General features: G+C 31.7%; 2 protein-coding genes and 3 non-coding genes across 7 annotated transcripts in view; 2 read left to right on the top strand and 3 right to left on the bottom strand.

Moving 5' to 3' along the window:
• The window catches only part of LOC141460118 (voltage-dependent calcium channel gamma-5 subunit-like), a 434,126-nt gene that overhangs the window by 399,366 nt on the left and 13,944 nt on the right, over positions 1–20,816 (top strand). For all 3 annotated transcript variants that reach the window (XM_074139806.1, XM_074139807.1, XM_074139808.1), the window contains one exon: positions 1,963–2,087. In XM_074139806.1, coding sequence (XP_073995907.1) covers positions 1,963–2,087 — 125 coding nt within the window. The remainder of the gene's footprint in view (positions 1–1,962; positions 2,088–20,816) is intronic.
• Positions 2,739–2,812, top strand: TRNAI-AAU (transfer RNA isoleucine (anticodon AAU)). Its single transcript has one exon. It is a non-coding gene; the product is annotated as a tRNA-Ile (tRNA).
• Positions 5,766–5,838, bottom strand: TRNAV-AAC (transfer RNA valine (anticodon AAC)). The gene has a single exon. It is a non-coding gene; the product is annotated as a tRNA-Val (tRNA).
• On the bottom strand, positions 7,310–7,383 carry TRNAI-AAU (transfer RNA isoleucine (anticodon AAU)). The gene has a single exon. It is a non-coding gene; the product is annotated as a tRNA-Ile (tRNA).
• Positions 15,961–19,539, bottom strand: LOC141460120 (uncharacterized). Its single transcript, XM_074139810.1, has 4 exons — positions 19,384–19,539; positions 19,092–19,165; positions 17,041–17,219; positions 15,961–16,206 (listed from the first exon to the last, which is right to left on the bottom strand). The coding sequence occupies exons 1-4, from the start codon at positions 19,412–19,414 to the stop codon at positions 16,077–16,079; spliced, it is 414 nt and encodes a 137-aa protein (XP_073995911.1). The 5' UTR covers positions 19,415–19,539; the 3' UTR covers positions 15,961–16,076.

The raw sequence follows: 20,816 nt of genomic DNA, 5'->3' as shown, positions 1-20,816 counted from the left end.
AACGAATTTAAAACTATTTCGTTAGAAAGTCTTGTCGAACTTTTAGGAAACAAATTGCAACTTTCAAAAAAATAATCTTATCGTAAAGGCCAACTGGGAAGGTAGAGAAAACTTTGCTACCTCCAAACTAGCAAGAACAATACAGGTTGGTGATTAATGGTGATCAAAATTAGTGGCCCTTTAAAAAAAAAGACGATTTCTAAATAAATTCAAGCTTTGTAAACATATTTGGATAATATATTTGTTATCGTAATAATAGAAAAGTTATAATGATATCAAAAACAGGTTGAGAGAAAGTACAAGAATCGGTGCCACTCTCCAAGGGATTTCTGTAACTGTGAACATTCCAGGAAGGAATTCAAGATGTGATTGATTGTCAGGGATGATAAAAGAAGCGATTACAGAATCCTAGTGGAATAGAAGCACAGTGTGAACTAAGACGCCGTATGAGTTCATATTTTACTCGTATAAAGAGATTGTTATAGTTTATAATTTCTCAATATTTAATAATTTTTTGAATAATTTAGAGCCAATTATTGAAAATTAAATTTTGAGCTTGTTTTGAACTAAAAAAGTTTAGTTTCAACTATTTTCTAAACTATATATCGTTAAACATGATTTTTTTGTTTTATTTTGTAGAGAGTGGTTCAGTCTACATTCTGTTTAGTAGTATAGTTTTATAAGGGCTAATTGTCAAAAGTGGCTTTAAAAATCAAATGTGAGGGTTGTTAAGTGGCCACAATTCAACTGGTACCCAACAATTCACTCATACTTCAGGTTATCATTTTAGCCTGTTTGAAACGTTCTAAAAAGCTAATGTATTTTTTTTTAATTTGTTTCCAATTTTTTTCCTAATTCATCTAAACTGTTTCATCTCTCTTACTAATTTTAAGTTTTATCAAGTACTTTACCATTTATGTTGAACAAGTATTCTTAAATCCTTATAGAAGATGAAAAAAATAATAGAAATCTGTTATAATTTAAGAATTTTTATATCATTCAAGTTTACTGCATTTATATTTTTAAAATTTATTATATTTCATAAACGTTCATGCTATCCATTCGTGTATAATATATTTAAGTTGAAATAGCTCTAAAAAGTAAATTGCTGTTACAAAAATAGTAATTTTATTTCAAACCCTATACCAGGGGTCTGCAACCTGCGGCTCTTTGGCCCCAATTGTATGGCTCTTCAGCCTGTCCAAAATATATTTTACATTTTAATTTTATTGAAACAAAAATTTCATTTATTAAAGTAAAGATATTTTTTTCAAAAAGAATTTTAAATATGATAGGATAGAAATTGAATAGAATTATATTAAAATAAAGTACTTAATTATATAAGACTGCCGCCTTTTCATTCTTACGCAAGTTTAGTTATTATTTATTTGTTTAATTAATTTGCAATATGTAAAAATAAATTTATAAAATTTATATTTATGATTTGTGAATACAAATGATCCACAGTGTTTTTTACACTCTCATCCTTTTGGCTCTTGGTAAGATTTATTAAAATTATTTAAGGAGAAATGGCTTAGAAAAGGTTGCCGACCCCCTGCCCTATACACTATTATTATTATTTGTTTTTTTTTTATGCCCTTTACCACTTCTGAGTAAACAATCAAAACACACATCAAAATAGAAATAGAGGAAATTAGATTTGTACTTATACTATTGAAATCTTAATCACTGACTAGAAATGAAATTGCAATTCTTAATTCTTACAATAGCACGCGCAGATCAAAAATCGCACACAGTGAACAAATAGTCTCCTTCTAATGATAACTGAAGCCTAAGTAAAAAATTAAGTGCAGATCATTAACACTTTATGTTCTTTGATAATCAAATAATTAGTAGTTAAATCCAGAAAAACTGATCAAACATCGGTGTTAATAATTCATAATTATCTGTCAGGTTTTAAAGTTAGAATACCTTAAATAACATTGTATCTTCTGCTTGCAGAGTGTCGATGCCATTTGCTGCCGTTGCTGTCCTGTTGCTGTTGATGGCCACCCTGGCTGCCTTAATTGGACATTGCAACAATGACCACAAAACTTTAATAGCATGTGCGCTTTATACACTCGCTGGTTTGTCAATTTTAAATTATTCTTCTATTCAATTTGTTCATTAAATTAAATTTGTATTCTATTTTTGTATTTTCACTTTCTCTTATTTTACTGGTGGGAGGATTGCTATCACACAAATTTTCGATTTTGATTCTATAACGTAACTATCCGTTTTGGGTTACCCTGAGTCCAATAAAGTGGTTTTTACAAGTTGCTATGTGTATGTATGAGAACAGCATAACTAAAAATACAAGAAAATCACCGGAAGTTTCAAATTAATATTTCGAATCGATACCACCACGGGATCCAGTAAACTTTCGGATCTGCAGTCCGCAGTTCTGGATAATGTCACTGATTCTATCCTACTTAGAACGCAATTTTTTTGTATCCCTGACTCCGGGATCCATCACCGTAGATTGATTAATCAGTTTGAAGTAGTAACGTGCTACGGCGATAAATTTACTTAAAAAAAAAATTATAGGGTAGAGAATTTGGCTGTAACTGTTTCCGTCACCCATTACACTTGCTGAATCAAATTTAATTCATAAAAGCCATTAAAATATTTAAATTATTACAAAATTGAAAATAAATATTAAGTCATAACCGCTACAGAAAGTAATATAAAACAAAATTAAATGTAGAGAGCAGTGTAAAAGCAGCGGATGTTGAACTGGCCCATTAGCTCAGTTGGTTAGAGCGTCGTGCTAATAACGCGAAGGTCGCGGGTTCGATCCCCTCATGGGCCATGTATTGTTTATTTTTTTACTCGTATTTACTAATTTTTTAACTATTTTTTTTTTTTGTATTTGTATTTATTTTGCTAATGGTGAGTAAAATTCTGGCCGTTGGAACTGGAGGTGTGTGTACTCTTACTAGATTCTGGCGGTTGCAGACATAGCCATCACATGGTTGCTTTGCGTGGGGAGTAGGATCCAGTCATAAATGTGTGTTGAAATCGTGGTTTCCTTTAAAATCAGAACATTTTTTTTAAGTGGGAGTTACTTTTTCTTTTTTTTAAATATAATAAAACGTAATTAACTACATTATTATAATTGAAAATAAGAGTTTCATTTAATGAGTACAAATTTATTTTGTTTTAGAACGGTCATGAAATACTTCATTTGTTTTATAAAGAATTGAATCCGCTATAAGTTATTTATTTAAAGCAATAAATATAAAATAATAATAAAGAATGATCGTGGTAGGATATAAAAAAAAAAAGCTAGAGTCCTTGAACGGATTTAAATATATAGTCCTATTAACTTTCACGGCCAAGAAATTCTGAACGACCCGATTTTTATGCAATCTTGATATTTATACCTAAAGATCTTTCATATAATTTTTGTAAAATATTAAATTTGTTGTCAGCCTAACAAGATGTGTGGTTATAGCGTCTTACTTAGGTAAAAGAATAGAACTAGAAGAATAGCCTTGTAAGAAAGTTAGTTATTTTTGGCGACCATATTATATTCTTGAAAAGATTATTAGCGAATTTTAAAAATAAAGACAATAATTAAAACAAAAATTATTTTCTCGATAATGGTTTGACCGATTTTCTTTAAATGTCTTGAAGTAACCAATGTACACACTTTCCGAGGAATATATATTTTTTTGGAAGTTCAATAGGGATCTGTACTAAAAAAACTACCTTAAATTACTGAACTAGAATTTTAGGGTACAGTAAATCAGTTAACTGGAAAAGCGGTATTATTAAAAACTTCGGTTTTAAGTTTTTGTTGGTTTTTATTTTTTCAGTATTCAGTATCTGTTAATGGTAACTATATTTTTAGAAGTACTTTTTGGATCCATTTTTTCAGAATGTATTAATCACAAATTCCAACACGTTTATGGATCTTGGGGACGATAGATTTTACTTTTAAATCCCGCTAACATTAGTTTTTGGTTAAGGGTTAACAACTAAGTAAGTGTTGAAAAATGGCAAACATATAAAGCAAATCCAAACTTGGATGTTTAGAATTTTTTCGGTTAGAGTTCAGAATTGTCGCTAAAGAAAGTCATTTGGCTTATCTTTTTTATACAAGGGTCGTTTGAAAAGTCCGTGCAAAAATAAAAACTACTTAATTTTTTGGGGGTAAACCTTTTTTATTTTTCAACATAGTCTCCTTTTAGGCTTATACACTTCGTCCAACGCTGCTCTAGTTTGTTGATCCCTTCCGAATAATAGGATTTGTCCAAGTCTGAAAAATAGCCATTCGTTTCTGCAATCACCTCCTCGTTTGAATAAAATCTTTTTCCCGCCAGCCATTTCTTCATATTGGGGAACAAATAGTAGTCCGAGGGAGCCAAGTCTGGAGAATAGGGGGGATGTGAAACGAGTTGGAACCCTATTTCCATTAATTTTGGAATTACAACTGCTGAGGTGTGAGCTGGTGCGTTGTCGTGATGGAAAAGGACTTTTTTGTGGGCCAATCGTGGGCGTTTTTCTTGCAGCTCGGTTTTCAAACGGTCCAATAACGATGAGTAATATGCACCTGTAATAGTTTTACCCTTTTCCAGATAGTCGATGAGGATTATTCCTTGCGAATCCCAAAAGATAGTCGCCATAATCTTTCCGGCCGAAGGAACGGTCTTCGCCTTTTTTTGGCGCAGATTCCCCCTTGGTAACCCATTGTTTAGATTGTTCTTTGGTCTCAGGAGTGTAGTGATGTATCCATGTTTCATCCACAGTTACGAAACGACGCTTAAAGTCCTGCGAATTCTTCTGGAACAGCTGCAAACCGTCCTTGCAACACTTCACACGATTTCGTTTTTGGTCAAGCGTGAGCAATCGCGGCACCCATCTTGCGGATAGCTTTGTCATGTCTAAATGTTGATGCAAAATATTATGTACCCGTTCATTCGAGATGCCCGCAGCACTAGCAATCTCACGCACCTTCACTCTTCTGTCATCCATCACCATATCATGGATTTTATCAATGATTTCTGGAGTAGTAACCTCAACAGGGCGTCCAGAATGTTCAGCGTCACTTGTGCCCATATGGCCACTCCGAAAATTTTGAAACCACTTATAAACTGTTCTAATCGAAGGTGCTGAGTCACCATAATGTTTATCAAGCTTCTCTTTAGTCTCCTAAGGCGTTTTGCCTTTCATAAAGTAGTGTTTAATCAACACACGAAATTCTTTTTCGTCCATTTTTTGAAAATCACTCGACTTCCTCGATTCAAACGAATGCCAAACACAAAGAAATAGACCGATCTGGCTGAAACTTTGTGTGTGTTCTTCCAAGAGATGCTACTAACTAAACATAACCTCGATACGCGCCAGTGGTGCTATCTCTCTGACTTTGCACGGACTTTTCAAACGACCCTCGTATACTCTAATTTTCTTAGCTTATACTCATATTTCTTATTTTCGAAGCATCTTATAGTTTCATCTTTAAGTCATATGTGAGGTATGGCTGGAAAAAATTAGGAAAATATGACAGATTTCTTTTCCTCTTTTTTTAATTTTTAAAAACTCCTTTCTTTTGTTAATTTTTCGTCAAATAAACTCTCCTTAATAAAATAAAAAAATTACCTTTATAGTTAGATCAAAAAAGTACATAATGAGCGAGATTTTAATATCAATCCTATAAAGAATCACTAGAAGGTTGTAATTAACCTGTAAGAGAATTAGTTTTCATACCAATTGAATCGTATAATTAATTGCAGGATAGTTATATTTAAAAAAAAAAAGAATGTTTCCGCCCAGGATCGAACTGGGGACCTTCTGCGTGTTAGGCAGATGTGATAACCGCTACACCACGGAAACCGGGTTGGTATGGAGAGACGTACATTTATATAAAAGTATTTAAGTTATAATGATTTTTTTGTGCTTCTTTTTTAAAACAAACAACCTAATAATAACTATTATTTTTTAAAAAAAAGTTAATTCTTAATAAAATTAATGGACTTCATTTACACCATCAACCTGGTACCTCAGTTTTATTTCAAAAGCTGTGAATTCACGAAGCATCTTTTATTTTCATCTTTAAATCACCCTCACCTGGAAAAAAGGAAAATATGATAGATTTCTTTTCCTCTTTTTTTAATTTTTAAAAACTCCTTTCTTTTGTTAATTTTTCGTCAAAATGAACTTGATGATGTTTATGGGAATAGCATCGAGTACAACTCGATTTACTTTTGAGTAAATCTTACTCGTACTAAAGATTTGGCTTTGATTTACTTCTGATTTGGAAGTCATCTGGAACGAATATTACCAACGGCAAACTAATTAAATGTTTAAATTTAGGTATTAATTTTAGCTTTAGTGAGAGGGCATGTTGTTTTTACGCTGCAAGTTAGTTGCTAAAACTTGTTTCACCAAGAAAAAGCTGAATTAGATGTTTTGTTACCTTCTGTCTCCTTTGGTTTTTTGGCTGCCTAAGGGATTATTTCCTTTTTAGGCTTTAGGTGTTACTTTTTATCCAATCCGAGCAATAATAATTGATTTGGATAGTATTCTTATAAGGAAACATTACATTTTTCATCACAGCTATCTGATCTAAGAACGTAAACCTGATCTTCTCACAGCCAAGCAATCAGAGATCATACCACTGATTCTCTGAGCCTCTTACTTCTCATTAACTCAACAAAAAAAGTTTTGACAGTAATAAAAAGAGCTTACAGCAAAGAATTTAACCGGTAACTATAGCTCTTGAAAGTTAGCAACATCGTAACCCATCAAATCAGCATTTTGATTGCACCGACAATCCAAAGAACCCAACGAAAAGGGTGTATGCATTTATTTTGATGTACTACTTAGATTAATGTAAATAGACTATGAAAATTTGAAGCCAGTAACTTCACTTCATCTGCGAGCTTAATATTTTTGGCTAATAAAATTATTTTTATCTTTGAAAAGGGTATTTTTATTATCTTATGAATGTATTAGCAGGTCTGAATTTAATCTGTATATTGCACGAGTCCTAGTACTGTTTATTTCCTTCAATATAATAGTTTTTGTGTTAGTTGTTATTAACTTAATTTCTTTCGTAAGTACTCCATATTTCTTTCATATTGTTTTATTAACTTGCCTAAAGATGTGCGGGAGGCAGCTATTCCCAACGTGAATGGGGGCTGATACATAGAAAGTCGGCAATAGGCTCTTTATATTAGTCTTCTAGGAACATATGATTGCAGGCGTTGCTATAAAATTTTATAAACTATTATATTTGGAATAAAAAAAATTAAATAATATTCCATATTTTTAATGTATTTTTCAAAAAAAGAAAAAAATTACATGGCCCATGAGGGGATCGAACCCGCGACCTTCGCGTTATTAGCACGACGCTCTAACCAACTGAGCTAATGGGCCGTTGTGGCACGGGTGGTGTTCAAATGTTGTAGTATACTATTTCTTGCAAGAGGGGATTAACTGAACCCAAATATATCGAAAAAATGCATGTCACTTTATTCATTTTTAATGCAGTAATAAAATCTGGTTTTGTTTCTTTCAATCATTCTCTTTTAGTTGGTGTCACAATCTAATTTAAGTTTGCAACCCTGAGAGTCTAATTGTAGTCGGATTACTAGTCCAAAAAATCAGATTACTAATGGCTATGAGTTAAAAGAGAAACAGAATGGCGTCTTTGAACGTAAAAGAAAAAAAAATAAATAAATGAACGGCTGTTAATGGTAAATGAGTTTTATATTGTGTTGTAGAAAGCCGTTTTATTAACCAAGTCCAACAGTATAGAGACGAGACCGGTAAAGGGATCCCTTAATTAGAAGTCAGTGACATCTGCTAATTTGGTCTGACTACATTTATTAGTGCCGAGCTTGAAATGGTAGAATTAGACTAGTTGCGTGTCTCCCCACCTTCCTTCAAAAGGAAATTTCGCAATTTTAGCATTATTTTACTTCACCTTTTGGTTATTAAATTAATTTTTATTCCTTTATACTGTTCGCCATTTTTTGCTTATAAAGCTAATAAGAGTCACTAACACATTACATAAAAGTTTAAAAATAATTATTACTTGTACTAACTCGTCAGAGGTGGCGACGTGTCCAATTTTCGAAAATAAGGAAATACATGTTCTTTTGAAATATTATTATTTTATTTTATTGTTAATTTGGGACAAGCCACACACAGTAAAGATTACAATAGAATAATACTATATGCTTTGAAGTCTCCTGAATTTAAAAGAAATGTTTCAGCTTGGGTGTGTGAAAAAATATATAGAAAACGGAAGTCGCAGAAGGCTTTAAACTTCGTAGTAAGAGGTCATCGCAATAAGCCACTTCTCTTCATCGGGTAAGGTTAATTAATTTAGAGCTCTAGAGTATTCATTGTCAGGAAAAGATGAAAATGACATCCCTGTAGGACAGCGTTTGTCTGTGGCGGCATGCTAACGTCCAGGAGATCATGTCGCAAAAAACGATTAATGGGTAGAACCGTGTATTCTTGATCTACTAGATCTTTTAAAGAGATGGCCTAATAAATCTCTTTGACTGCTGTGCCTTGGAGTCAACCCCATGGTTCAGTATCTCAGCGAGTTGCTTGCTATTCAGATAGTGTGTACATTCAGACAGTTGTTGATAAATAATTACGAACAAAGGCTCCATGAAGTTTCTTGTACAAAAATAATACAAAAAAACATTGCTCCTGTTAGACTTTTCAAAGATATTAGGTTTTACATTTAGAAAATAGAAAAAAATTATATAAAAAAATCATTGTCTTTAGGACAATAAATTCAAAATAATGACTGCCATCTCTTAAGTAATAAACTGTTAAGATATAGTTAGCATAATGGCACATTTGCCATTAACTAATTGTTATTTTAGTGATTAGTGTTGGTACAGTCGAGATGAAAGGATGCTAGAAGCTAGATAGGGCAGTTAACTCGATCTTTGGCTTGCTCCAGCACTGCTGGCGTAGAAATTAAAAAAGTTTACTAATAAATTTGACAATGTGCTCGCTAAGCGCTAAAACAATCTCTTGGTAATTAAAAAAAAGATAGAAAAATTTACTGTTTTTTTTTTTAATAGATCGTCTTTAATAAAAGAAATTTTTCAATATTTATACAATATTAATACAATGTAATACAATATTTAAAAAATAAAGAGAAAAAAAAGTTGCGCGATAAAAATATTTACAATTTAATTATTTTATTGTGGAGTGTTTTTGCTTTCAACCATCGTCATAATTTTATTTGTTTTTTGTTTATGTGCTATTTTCAACCTCAGGAAAAAATTGATGTAAATAGGCAATACTGTTAATATGGATTCCAATTATGAAGTCAGAGAATGTTGTCAAAACGTTTAGGAGTTCGATAAAAACGCTTCTTGAGACATACATAAAACCAAACACAGATCTTAGTGTTAAACAACAACTTGCTGTTGTAAATGAAACATAGTGTAGTAATCTTCTTCCTCGTTCATCTCATTGCAAATACATGTCTGGAAAGTTTTCTGGTTGATGGTTATCTTGTTGCCTCGTAACTCAAATTCCTTCTTATTTAGCTGATGAGAAAACCGATATCTGAAATTAAGCTAGATAATTCCCATGATTTGTAACTTTCTCTGAATGATGTTTTATCGCTTTAATTACACACTTTTTTCTAAATAATAATAAAATAAAGGAATTTCAGTTGTAAAATATTTATTTCATGTCCATGTCAAATCAACACAAGAAAAGACCAACCTCACCATCTCGGATTTTCTTGAAATTTGGCACATGTGTACTATTGGTATAGACTTGGAAAAATATGAAATTTTACTGTGATATGTCAACTGGTTTATGAGTTACAGGGCTGTAAAGTTGCCAAAAATGGGCTGAAAAACAGGGAACCCCGTGTTTTTGAATTACTATAGAAGTTTTCCTAATTGAGCCACAGACTTGGGATTGGTGTCATTTTATAGCATATATAATGCAAAGTCTATGTTGGTGATGTTTTTTACTGCCCACTCAAAAAGTTGTAGTGAAGTTTGGATTTGATTTCCATAGGGTCGTTGCAAACTGGCACGAACTGCCAGTCTCTTTACCGAACCCCCTACGCCATCACAAGCCCCTTTGCCGACTTAAACCAACTTAAAGAGGCTGTTATCTCAGCCAAAGAAGACTGTTCTTGAACAAAGATATTGAATTGAATTATTTTTGTATAATTTGATTAACTGCATAATTTCATTAAAATAATATATTATAATTAATATGAATAATTACTGTAATCATAATTATTAATTCTAAAAATGATTTCAAAATCAATATTTTAAATCTTAATAATTATTAATTATGATTCATTGATTCATTATTACTATTTTCAATTTATTTATTACTTTAATTTTATTAAAATATATTTTCCATGAAAAGGAGCTTTAGTCTTAAATTTTTTTAACAATGAAGCCATTGTCGTCCCAAATTAATATTTTGCCCAGTGATTCATAACACTACTAGCTATTCATGGAATTAATTTTAAAATTTTAAAAAATGTACTTTTTAAAAAATTTAAAATTTAAATTTAACAAACTTTATTTATCCTAACCCATATGGTGTCGCACATCACAGGAAAGGGCATCATATATGCTATAAAATGACACCAATCCCAAGTCTGTAGCTCAATTAGGAAAGCTTCTACAGTAGTTCAAAAACACGGGGTTCCCTGTTTTTCAGCCCATTTTTGGCAACTTTACAGCCCTGTAACTCATAAACCAGTTGACATATCACAGTAAAATTTTATATTTTTCCAAGTCAATACCAATAGTACACATGTGCCAAATTTCAAGAAAATCCGAGATGGTGAGGTTCAGACCCCGTGTTTATTTGACATGGAATGACCCAGGCTCCTAAAAATGTAAATTTTCCTTAAGTTACAATTAGCCTCCCCTTTAGCGTGTGTAAATTGAGGGTAAAATTTCCGAGTATTGCGGCATGATTCACCAATTTAACAAAATAAATCAGATAATGTGTACTATTATAGCAATCTCTATAAGACATGATGTAGCAGCTTAGCTACAGTATATATAGCAGTGGTAAACTTCTTATCTAAAAGAAAATGATTTCTTTAGTAAATGGATTGGAAAAAGTTTAGCTCTAGAAATAGCTAGGCTATATATACTTTACAAGAGTATTGTTGGAGTTCATGTTATAGAGAAGTTGCCAAGTGATTTGAAATACAAGAAACTCACTTTACTACTTCTTGAATTGTACAAACCATAAATATTAAGAAGTGAAATTGTGTTTCTGAATGGTTTGCTCCGATTTCATAAATTTTCTATAAATCTCACATTTCTTGTTGTGTTCTAGTTTTAATATATACATACATTTTAAAGTACATACGTTTTTAAATCCTAACATCTTTTTTTAATTTTAATGTGTTTTAATTTGTTTAATAGAGTGATAAATTTGATTTATTCTGCTCCAATAATTGCAATTTACTGTAGCAATTTATGTAGTAATTGAAAGTTATTTAGGATATTCAATTTGTCTCCTTCAAATCAGTTTTATTTACTATTATTTGTAATAGGACGTAGGCGTTAATTAAGCTTTTTAAATTAAGCCTTTCTGGAGTTGCTGGTTTTGAAAGCTTCTGTTACATCTTATTTAATGTAATCACTTATACACTAAGATTCTTTACGCTCTATTTCTCTTTTCATTACTCTGGCTCGAGTCGTTCATCAAAAGGTAGGGAAGTACTTAGGCCTCAAATGGTTCAAAGGTATACCCCATTCACTCTCTTTTACACCAACCGCCTTATCATTAATAAATGTCCAACTTTGTTGTGAGAAGAACGCTGATACCAAAATTCGGCTCTGCAGGATACTCTACATCTAAATAACGTAAGTTTTTTTGTTAGCATTCAATGAAAAAGAATCGAAACATTTGATTATTGGTTCAGAAATAATTATATCTTTGTGGCTACCAATTTAGGCTGCATTACTTTCACAGAACCAAACAAACAATATAGAAAGCAATCGTTTAAAATAATCACTATCAAAATAACGATATAATTAAAATTATAATTTGTAAACTGTAGAGAGAGTAAGAAACGTAAAATAGATTTCCTTAATATTTGTAGGCCAAACTTGGTAAACATAATGAGTAGTATATAAGCATAATTTATAAAACATTCAAGGTGCATTATTAATTTTATAACTTTGTTGCTTATTAAGAGTTTGCGCATTCTTTCTTCAGTATTTGTAACAAAGTATAATACATACAAAGTATTTCATTCTTAATAAGTTCGTGAAGCAAGGTTGGGATGGCTGTCCGTATGGGTCCAAAAGCACTTTAGCCGCTCCAATAGAAAAAGTATAGGAAATCTACAGTAAAAAACTAACTCTCAGAATCCTCCAAAATGTCACTTAAAATAAATTTCTTAAAAGAAAAAATCGAACTCAAGATCTATCATACACCTTGCCTTTAACCGTTCGACTAATCTTGGAATTGGTTTAGCCGGTAAAAATTCAGAACAGTATCATTGCTAATTTGTAGAAAAGTTGACTGTAGTTATTTTATGGAGCTACCGTTTTGCAGACGGATCCTATTCTACCCTATAATTTGTGATTACTTAGTCGCAACATCACAATGTCCATGCAGAAAAGTTCCGTCTACTTATCTAGGAATATCTGCGAAACAATGAAATGTTCTGTGCCCTTAATTCATACTAAAAGAAATAGAAATGTGAATACCAAGAGAAACTCTTTAGCTCTATTCACCAGATTCTATTTCATTAGCAAGCCAATTTCTTGAGACATTATATCTCCCTTTATATATTATCGCTCATAAAAAGAACCAGCTGATAAATGATGTACCAAAAAGGAACCCATAATAATTAATACAATGGAAAGAAAAATTACTTGCCATAACTTACAATATTTTTCATTATACTCAGAGATTTGATTATTCTTTTGCTTCACTCTTCTCACAGACATAAGAAATTGCTCATTAAACTAATGAAAACAAATTGGCTTTTACTGTAAGCTGGAACAACTTTTGAGGCTTTTTAGCTTTTGTTAATTTCGCTCTTATTATTTTCGTTTTCCAAAACTAGAGATATGTGCGTGATGAAAAATATGTACTAATCTGTAACAATCTCTTTAGTAGACCATTTTTAGTTGCTTAATGTCACATCATTAAATTTAAATTATATGTGCTGTTTCATTTGTACAAACTTATAAGTATTAACATAATATAAACATACAATGGCTCTCACTGTTAGCTAAACATGATATTAAAACCACATGATTTCTTTTTATCCAAAATAGTTTTTTTAGTTGATCAGGTTCATTTATCGTTTATATTTTATTGTATTTTTGGTTTTAATATTTTTCATTTATTTATTTGAGAGCAGCCACAAATTACCCGGAAAGTATTTAAAGTGAACTCAAAATCTGACATAGAAATATCGATTTGAACAGTAGCATCTATCATTAAAAATGCTTTTCGATGTACTCTTCTTCTGCTAGAGGAAACTTAGTTTCTAATCCAGTCTGAATGGCTTTTTCACTTTTCTCGCCAGATTCATAAATATGGTTTAATTACTAAGCGTTTAATTATACCATTATTATGTCAAACTTATAACACCTACTTACTTCTTTATTTACAATTTAGATCTTCTTTTATTTGGCCCATTTCTTAGCATTCTGCCGGCCCAGTTTCCTTTGAAACAAGAACATCTTATTTTATAAGGATTTCGTTTAGTTTTTAATCATTACCGCAACACCATATTGTGATTACAAGTTATAATTTAAGTGACTCTTCTTTTGTAATCTAGTTTCATTAAGTAGACCAGTAGAACTCAAGCACTATCTCCAAGTCCAAATCTCCAAAAAAGATTGTAATACAGAGTCTATTTAATTTAGTAATTACTGATATCTTAAAATTCTTAAAAAAGAAGACAATTGGTCTACTAACTTGTTACCTTAGTCACCGATGCTGGCAGCAAACAGACGCCTGCCTCATGTTTGGCCCAACTTACTTTCTATTAATCATGCAATAATTTACATATCATGTGAAAAAAAAAAACAAAAAACAACATTATGCAATATTTTACATACCTTGCAAAATCATATCTTGTACAGGCAAATATCAATTATGACGCAAATAGATTTTAAAATTGCTATATAGATTGATAATCAGAAATGGAATTAGTTGGGTAACAGTTTCTCTGTTCGGCACTTTATTTTACCATCATTCGAAAAACCAGATCACTTTTTTAGGGAACTTCTGTAATTGAGGATTTAAGGAATACAGTGACACCAAATTTGTAAATACTTCGGTAGATGTGAAGCCTTTTTAAAAGTGATTACAATAGTTTCATTTAAGTATTGTTGTGGAGTACATAAATTCAGATAACTGCCTTATATATGCCATGGAGTAAGGCATTGAATGAAGCGCGGACATTGTAATTAAAGCGAACTTAGTAATGAGGTGTTGGATGTAGAGCACTGACTCTTACACTACTATCTCAAATTACATCCAATACAGCTGTCTGACCAAACAAGCCTATCCAATCAACTATACATTTTCGTTTTGTCTCAATATATCAGTTCAACTCGAATCAGACTTGCAAGCCACTATGGATTAAATTAAATCTATTTACTTGATGAAATATTAAATTAAATTAATGTTTTTTTAAATAATAATATTAATTTTAATGATATGGCAGATTTAAAGGAACTGTTGGATAAGAAATTAATGAAATAACTAGCTAACTTTAAGAAATGACATTCGTATGAAAAATTCACAGTTCTTGGCATTCTCAAAGCAGTCATATGCCTAAAAGAGGTTTTTATTGCTTTAGCAAGCATTCGCCCTCCTAATAATGATAATGATAATCCTGTTGAAGTTAGTCTAATATCGTTGGCCCATGAATTGCTTAAAATCAAATGTTTTTAATTTAAAAATTAGTTTATAAATAATCCAAATGAAAGATTATTGGCTTATAGCCTGATTACAAAAATATCTCTAAGCTAAAATAATCACTGTAAATAAAATCAGAAAAATAGAAGAAACTGTAAGATTTTCGACTTCTCACAATCCAAATCAGTTGTTGGCATACTTGCATAGTAATGAGTTGGCAATGAATTCTTGCTATGTACTTATTTGACTGTTCTAGTGAAGCAAGATTGCCTACAAATCTTTTTCTGCTCCCGACATCTATCGTATGATTTCCAAAAGAAATGGTTTTATAATAGGAAAATGGGATGAATACGCACAGCATCTGGATTAAAAATAAATGCTAGTAGCATTATTTTTATAAATTGAATTTGTTTTTTCGTATAAAACACAATTTTACAGAGTTTTTGTTCAATTTAAAGAAATATTTTTAGTAACGAGGCATAAAGTTCTCTAATTATTGTTATTATGAATATTAAAAATAATGTACAATAATAACAATTAATAAATAATATGTAGTAGATATATTAGTGTCGACCGTCTGTTGAGTTATGGGGAACTCATGAAAATGAAGGTCTTATCTGTTCAAGACCAGAGATAAAGGCGAAGAACTACATAGAAACATGAAATTCTCGATGTTACTGTTAAGTGTGGGGAGTAACTGGTCGAACTAGTCACTATTCAGCACATTATGACTACTTTGAATTCTGACTATATATTCCATTCGCCAGAAAGCTAAGATCGCCTACCAAAGCTTGGTTATTCAGGCTAAAAGTAATTCAGATCATTAGGCCTAATTATTCTTGAGAAAAACCAAAATACCACTGACTTGGCTGGCTGGCGAGACACAGAACCATTCACTAAAGAGCAACGAAGATTTCTACTAGAATTCTTTTGCAGCATCTGTTTTTGTGATGATTATAATATATCTACATTCAGTGCAAATACACTAGTTCTTAAGCAATACAATCCTTAGAAGAGAAAACCTAATAATCTAAAATAAATATCTAAAAAAATTTGGAACTCAGATCAAAACAAATTCCAAGAAAAGTAAAGTATGGTAATTAAAACATTTATTATTTTATTACTTGACAACTTGTTAAAGAGAAGACATAAACTTTATTAAAACATTTTAACACCGAACAAATAAAAGTAAATAGTAGTTCATATTCTCATATTAACGGCTTGAAATGTTTGATATAATGAGATTCATCAGATGGTGAAAATGATAACATTGAACGCTCATTGCTTATTCTGTTTCCTTTCATCCAACCAAGACCACCCATTACGCCCATTACTTTTCTGAAACAAATAATTTTCATTATTTATCTCTTGTTATCATCTCATTAAAGCTGCAATTAAAAAAAAAAAAATTGTCCATCGAACGCATTGCTCCATTTCTTTGGGAAGAATCTAAACTCCAAAAGTATGAGAAAATGACCCTATTTAAAAAGATAGTTGACGAATGACCTCCGAAAGCAATTATTTTTCTTCCTTCTTAATCGTTTTGAAAAAATTATTGAGTGAATATCATAAAAGATACCAAATTTATAAAAATCATATATCAAAATGTCTTCCATCATTATTCTTGGTGATCCTACATTAAAATCATACTAAGGCCTCCTATATTCTTTCCGATCGCTGGCCTTGAAGCGCTATCAATGCACTTACCATATTCCACAGGTCTACATCATAACCTTAAAGGAGACCTCCTCGGAGACACTACCTCTGGAAGTCCATAGAACATCCTCTTAGCAAGCGATTGGCTCCCGCTCGTTCCTCGATCACCCTCCTTCATTGCCCTTAAATTATACTGTAGATTTTCTTCACCTATTTTTCATTAGGTCATACAAAACTTAATGGTTTTATTGTTATGAGAGTAATGTTTAGGTACAGTCTTTTTATTTTTGTTCACTACTTCAAATAGATAAAAATTTGGGCCGAACTGTAGTTATGCAGATAAAGTTTTCCCCTTGTTTTAGTGAACAGAGTTTTGTGAAAAATATAAATGTGTTATAGATATGGTTAGTCGAGCGATACTAGATAGTTAGGTAATAGATTATTTCTGGCAAAGTATTACCGCTACTATCTATCCTCCATTAAAAGGCTTTCGTTGAACAAATTTTTTATACTAACCTATAACTTAGATCCGTTTTCCAATCCAATTTGGGTGGCTGTGACAGAATATGGTAGTGTTGCGATGGTGTTTCTCGTTCAGTTGTGGAAGGATTTGTTACCATCTTGTCATACAGTGCCGTCGGCCATATTGCTGAGCTTTCTTCAAGAGCTTCAACTCTTTTTATATCAATTTCTTCCTATTACAAGTATACTCTGTTCGGTATTCTGTTATTTAAGCGCAGTTAAAAAACTAAAGATAACTTTACAAAATACAGCTAATGAAAAATCCTATGAAATTGTTAATACCTCAAAATTATTTGTAAATTTATGTAGTAAAATACAGCCTTTTTAGAGAGTGTCGAAAAACTTATTGGGAAGGCTGTATTGCTCTTGAGTCCTAACTACCCCTTGAAGAGGAAACTGGATTAGAATTAGCATCCATCCAGTTTCTATTAATTTGAAAGAATCTTCTCCAGGTTACATCAGAAGGCATTGGATGGAAAGGATTAGTTGGCAGAGCGAGTGGTGATCCCTGAGTGATCCGCTGCACTTCTTGGTACTTTCCTAGAGAAGCTGCATGAACCTGGGACCCTTTTTATGGATTTGCTTATTATATGAATAGTGGTATCATGAGAGAAAGTCTCATTAGATGTATTTTGGGCTTAGTGAAGTAAACACATCGATAACAATCATTAGAAATAAAAACATAGGTGGAGAAAATTCCTAGTTACGTATACAACACCTCCGTGTTTCTCTAAAACAAAAAAGGATTCCACCCCACCGAAAATGTTTTGCATCAACAGAAAATCTCTTGGTGGGGTAGACCAGAATGAAATATTAAAATATTATTTATGAAATAAAGTGCCGAAAATGGAAAAAAGGTTGCTGAACCCTGATAAAAGAGACAGTAAAAATATTTTTAGACGAGTAATAGCGAAAATTTTAATCTCGAATGATTGTATCCTTAAAATAATTAATAGTTTTATAACCTAATCTTTGTTTATACTGTTTTCTTGAATGAAAATAATCACATTCCGAAAAAAGTAATTATAACAATTACAGATTAATTATTATGTTTTTTCTTATATATATTTTTTTTTGTTTTTGTTTTTAGAAGAAGAGCAACTTCTCTAAGATAATCTTTTGTGAAGTTCTAATTGAATGAAGTTGATGGTGCTGCAGTTCTCTTTCAGCTGTCAACTGTATTGAAGTTTTTCGCTCACATTCAAGGATGTAGCAGAAGTTTTTTAAGTAGAAAGAGTGCACAAGGCGGATAATAGTTATTAAACAAAAAAAAAACAAGAAAAGGATGAATAAAGACAGAGATAACATTGAGGAAGGGGACAACGATGGTGACTTTAACTAGGTGAAACTAGTACTTGTCAAAGTTGCCTTTAACAAAAATGAAGCAGTGAAGATGGAGAAGGAAAAGGGCCAGGCTGAAGAAGGCCTCTTTGCTTAAACTTGTTAAAGGTTGTAGGGACAAGTTTTTTCCAGTCGGATCTGGGCACTGACTTGCGTCTCCATGACTCGGCTACCACACGTCTCTTATCTGCAACACATTCATGCTATAGACCCAATAAACTCTTTACTAGTTTGTAAAACTGCAAACCAAATAAAATAAATACTTTGGCAATCCAGTTTATTTTCCTGGCTTCTCTTTGTTTCAGAAAGTATTGTCATAGTGTCCAAAAATACTAAATTCAGTTATCATGGATAAGCGGTGTAAGACTCAAAAACTATAAATTTTCAAAAGTTCCAAATCAATTAGAATCCGATACGATTTGGGAGTATCTTTTTTTTTAACCTAACCTAACCTAACAGTGTTTTGTTCAACTTTTTCTTACTATAAATAAATAAAAGAATTTCAATCTAATCAGGTTTTATAAATTGTATATACTGTTCACCAGTAAGTTGGTCTCTTTAAGCACACATTCTGTTTCCACCCAATAGCTCAGAACACGAGATCTTAGAATACTATGCCTAGGCTTGAGCCTGTGTCCTCCGGCTAACAAGTCAACCATACTATCAAGCCAACTCCTTCATAAAAAATGTTAATTTTTACTTACTTCATCATTTACGTCTGATAATGAGATAGTGCCTGCAATGTTTATTAAACGACTCCTATTAACTTTTAGTAAACCTGAAATATATAGATTTCATCTCTACAAAACAAAAACATGCAATATTTGATGAATTAATTTTTTAAAAATTCACCATGCACACCATTTCATTCGACCATTTTTAAAATTATTTTTATTGGAGATAGATGTAAAGTAATTTTGTAGATAAATTAATTTGTGCTTAGTAATCTCCATTTTAAGTACATAAATGATTATTATTTATACATCATTATAATACCTGATGCACGTCCAGTAATAATGCCCATCATGTTTATTTTAGAGATAGTATAAAATTATTAAAAAAGAGTTGATCCAATCAAAGGATAACAATTTATATTAAACCGAAATGATAATATCTTTTTAAAATCAGATGATTTTATTAATTTTGATAACTTTTTATTATGTGGACGTTAAATCAGAGCAGATGGAGAAGTTAATTTCCTGAATAACGCTTTAAATTAGGATTGGTTTTTGTAGATTGTAATAAACAAAGTTTAAAAAATAAGTTGACAATTCATTCTGTAAAAAGCCTCGAAAAATTTGAAATACGTAATTAGTCGATTTACTTCAACGTTGTAAATCTCAGTAATTACAATAATCCCTATACTGAAAACCTTCTTATCTAATGGAAAAACACTAGATAAACTCCCTTTTAAACACCATTATCTGAAAACTATAAAGACGGAGGAATATTGCCAATTTCAGTCATTAATTTTTCATTTATTTGCCAAACATTCGAGACCTAAAGGATCGGGTCATCTTCAGGGCTGTGAAACATTTTTTTTTTATGTTCAAAGATATTATGACTGAAACTGGCAACATTCTCGTCCTTTTGGATTAATGAATCGGTCACCAAAAACGATGAACAATACTCTTTCACTTAACTTTTCTTGATGCTTTAAATATATTGCTTCATTATCAGTTTGAATTCCTTAGTATTTATTTGCGTCTTAGTAATGTAGAACTCATTGCTTCGTCTTTTGAAGCAAAATGCTCGGAAACTCTCGATATTGAGCAAGTATTTGATCGAGTTTGGCGTATGGATTTATTGTGGAACTTATATTTTTTCATACCTATCTTTTTAAATATTTAATCAACAATAGGTGGGTAGCAACAGTAGGTGGGTACATATATATTCTTTTTTGTTTATGCTGTGAAGTGTTCTTGGACTGATTCTCTTTATCTCGGACATCTCGGCCAATTAGTTCACTACAGATTTCATTTTCAGAGATAGTGATATTTTCGAATCCAGCTGCTGACCCTTAGATTTTCTCTTCCTAGGAGCTTCTTACAGCTCACTGTCCGGTGATGGACAGTGTTGTCTGTAACGAGAGAACACTGTCCGGAGGCCGGCAGTGCACTGAAAAAAGCTCCTATTCTCTTCAGCGTCTTAGCCTATTTTCTGTCCATAGTGATCTTTTACATTTTACTTGCAATTGCAGTTAATCTCATTTAAGTACCGATTCATCAAATGGAAAATAAAGTTTCATTTATAAAACAACTAATAAAAACTTTTGCTCTCATATATACTCTTACTCCTCCTTAACTCACACCTGATTCATGAAGCCAATCTAGATTTCAGATCGATCTAATGAGGGCAGTCAAGTTTTCTAACATAATATGTCGCGATAAAATAATGAGTAGTTGAATCGTGTATTGTGTTTAAAGAGT

This window comes from Rhodnius prolixus, unplaced genomic scaffold (genome assembly GCF_049639745.1).
Source record: "Rhodnius prolixus isolate KJV_2025 unplaced genomic scaffold, Rpr scaffold_6, whole genome shotgun sequence".
Classification (NCBI taxonomy): Eukaryota; Metazoa; Arthropoda; class Insecta; order Hemiptera; family Reduviidae; genus Rhodnius; species Rhodnius prolixus.
This window is presented reverse-complemented; position numbering and strand designations above follow the sequence as displayed.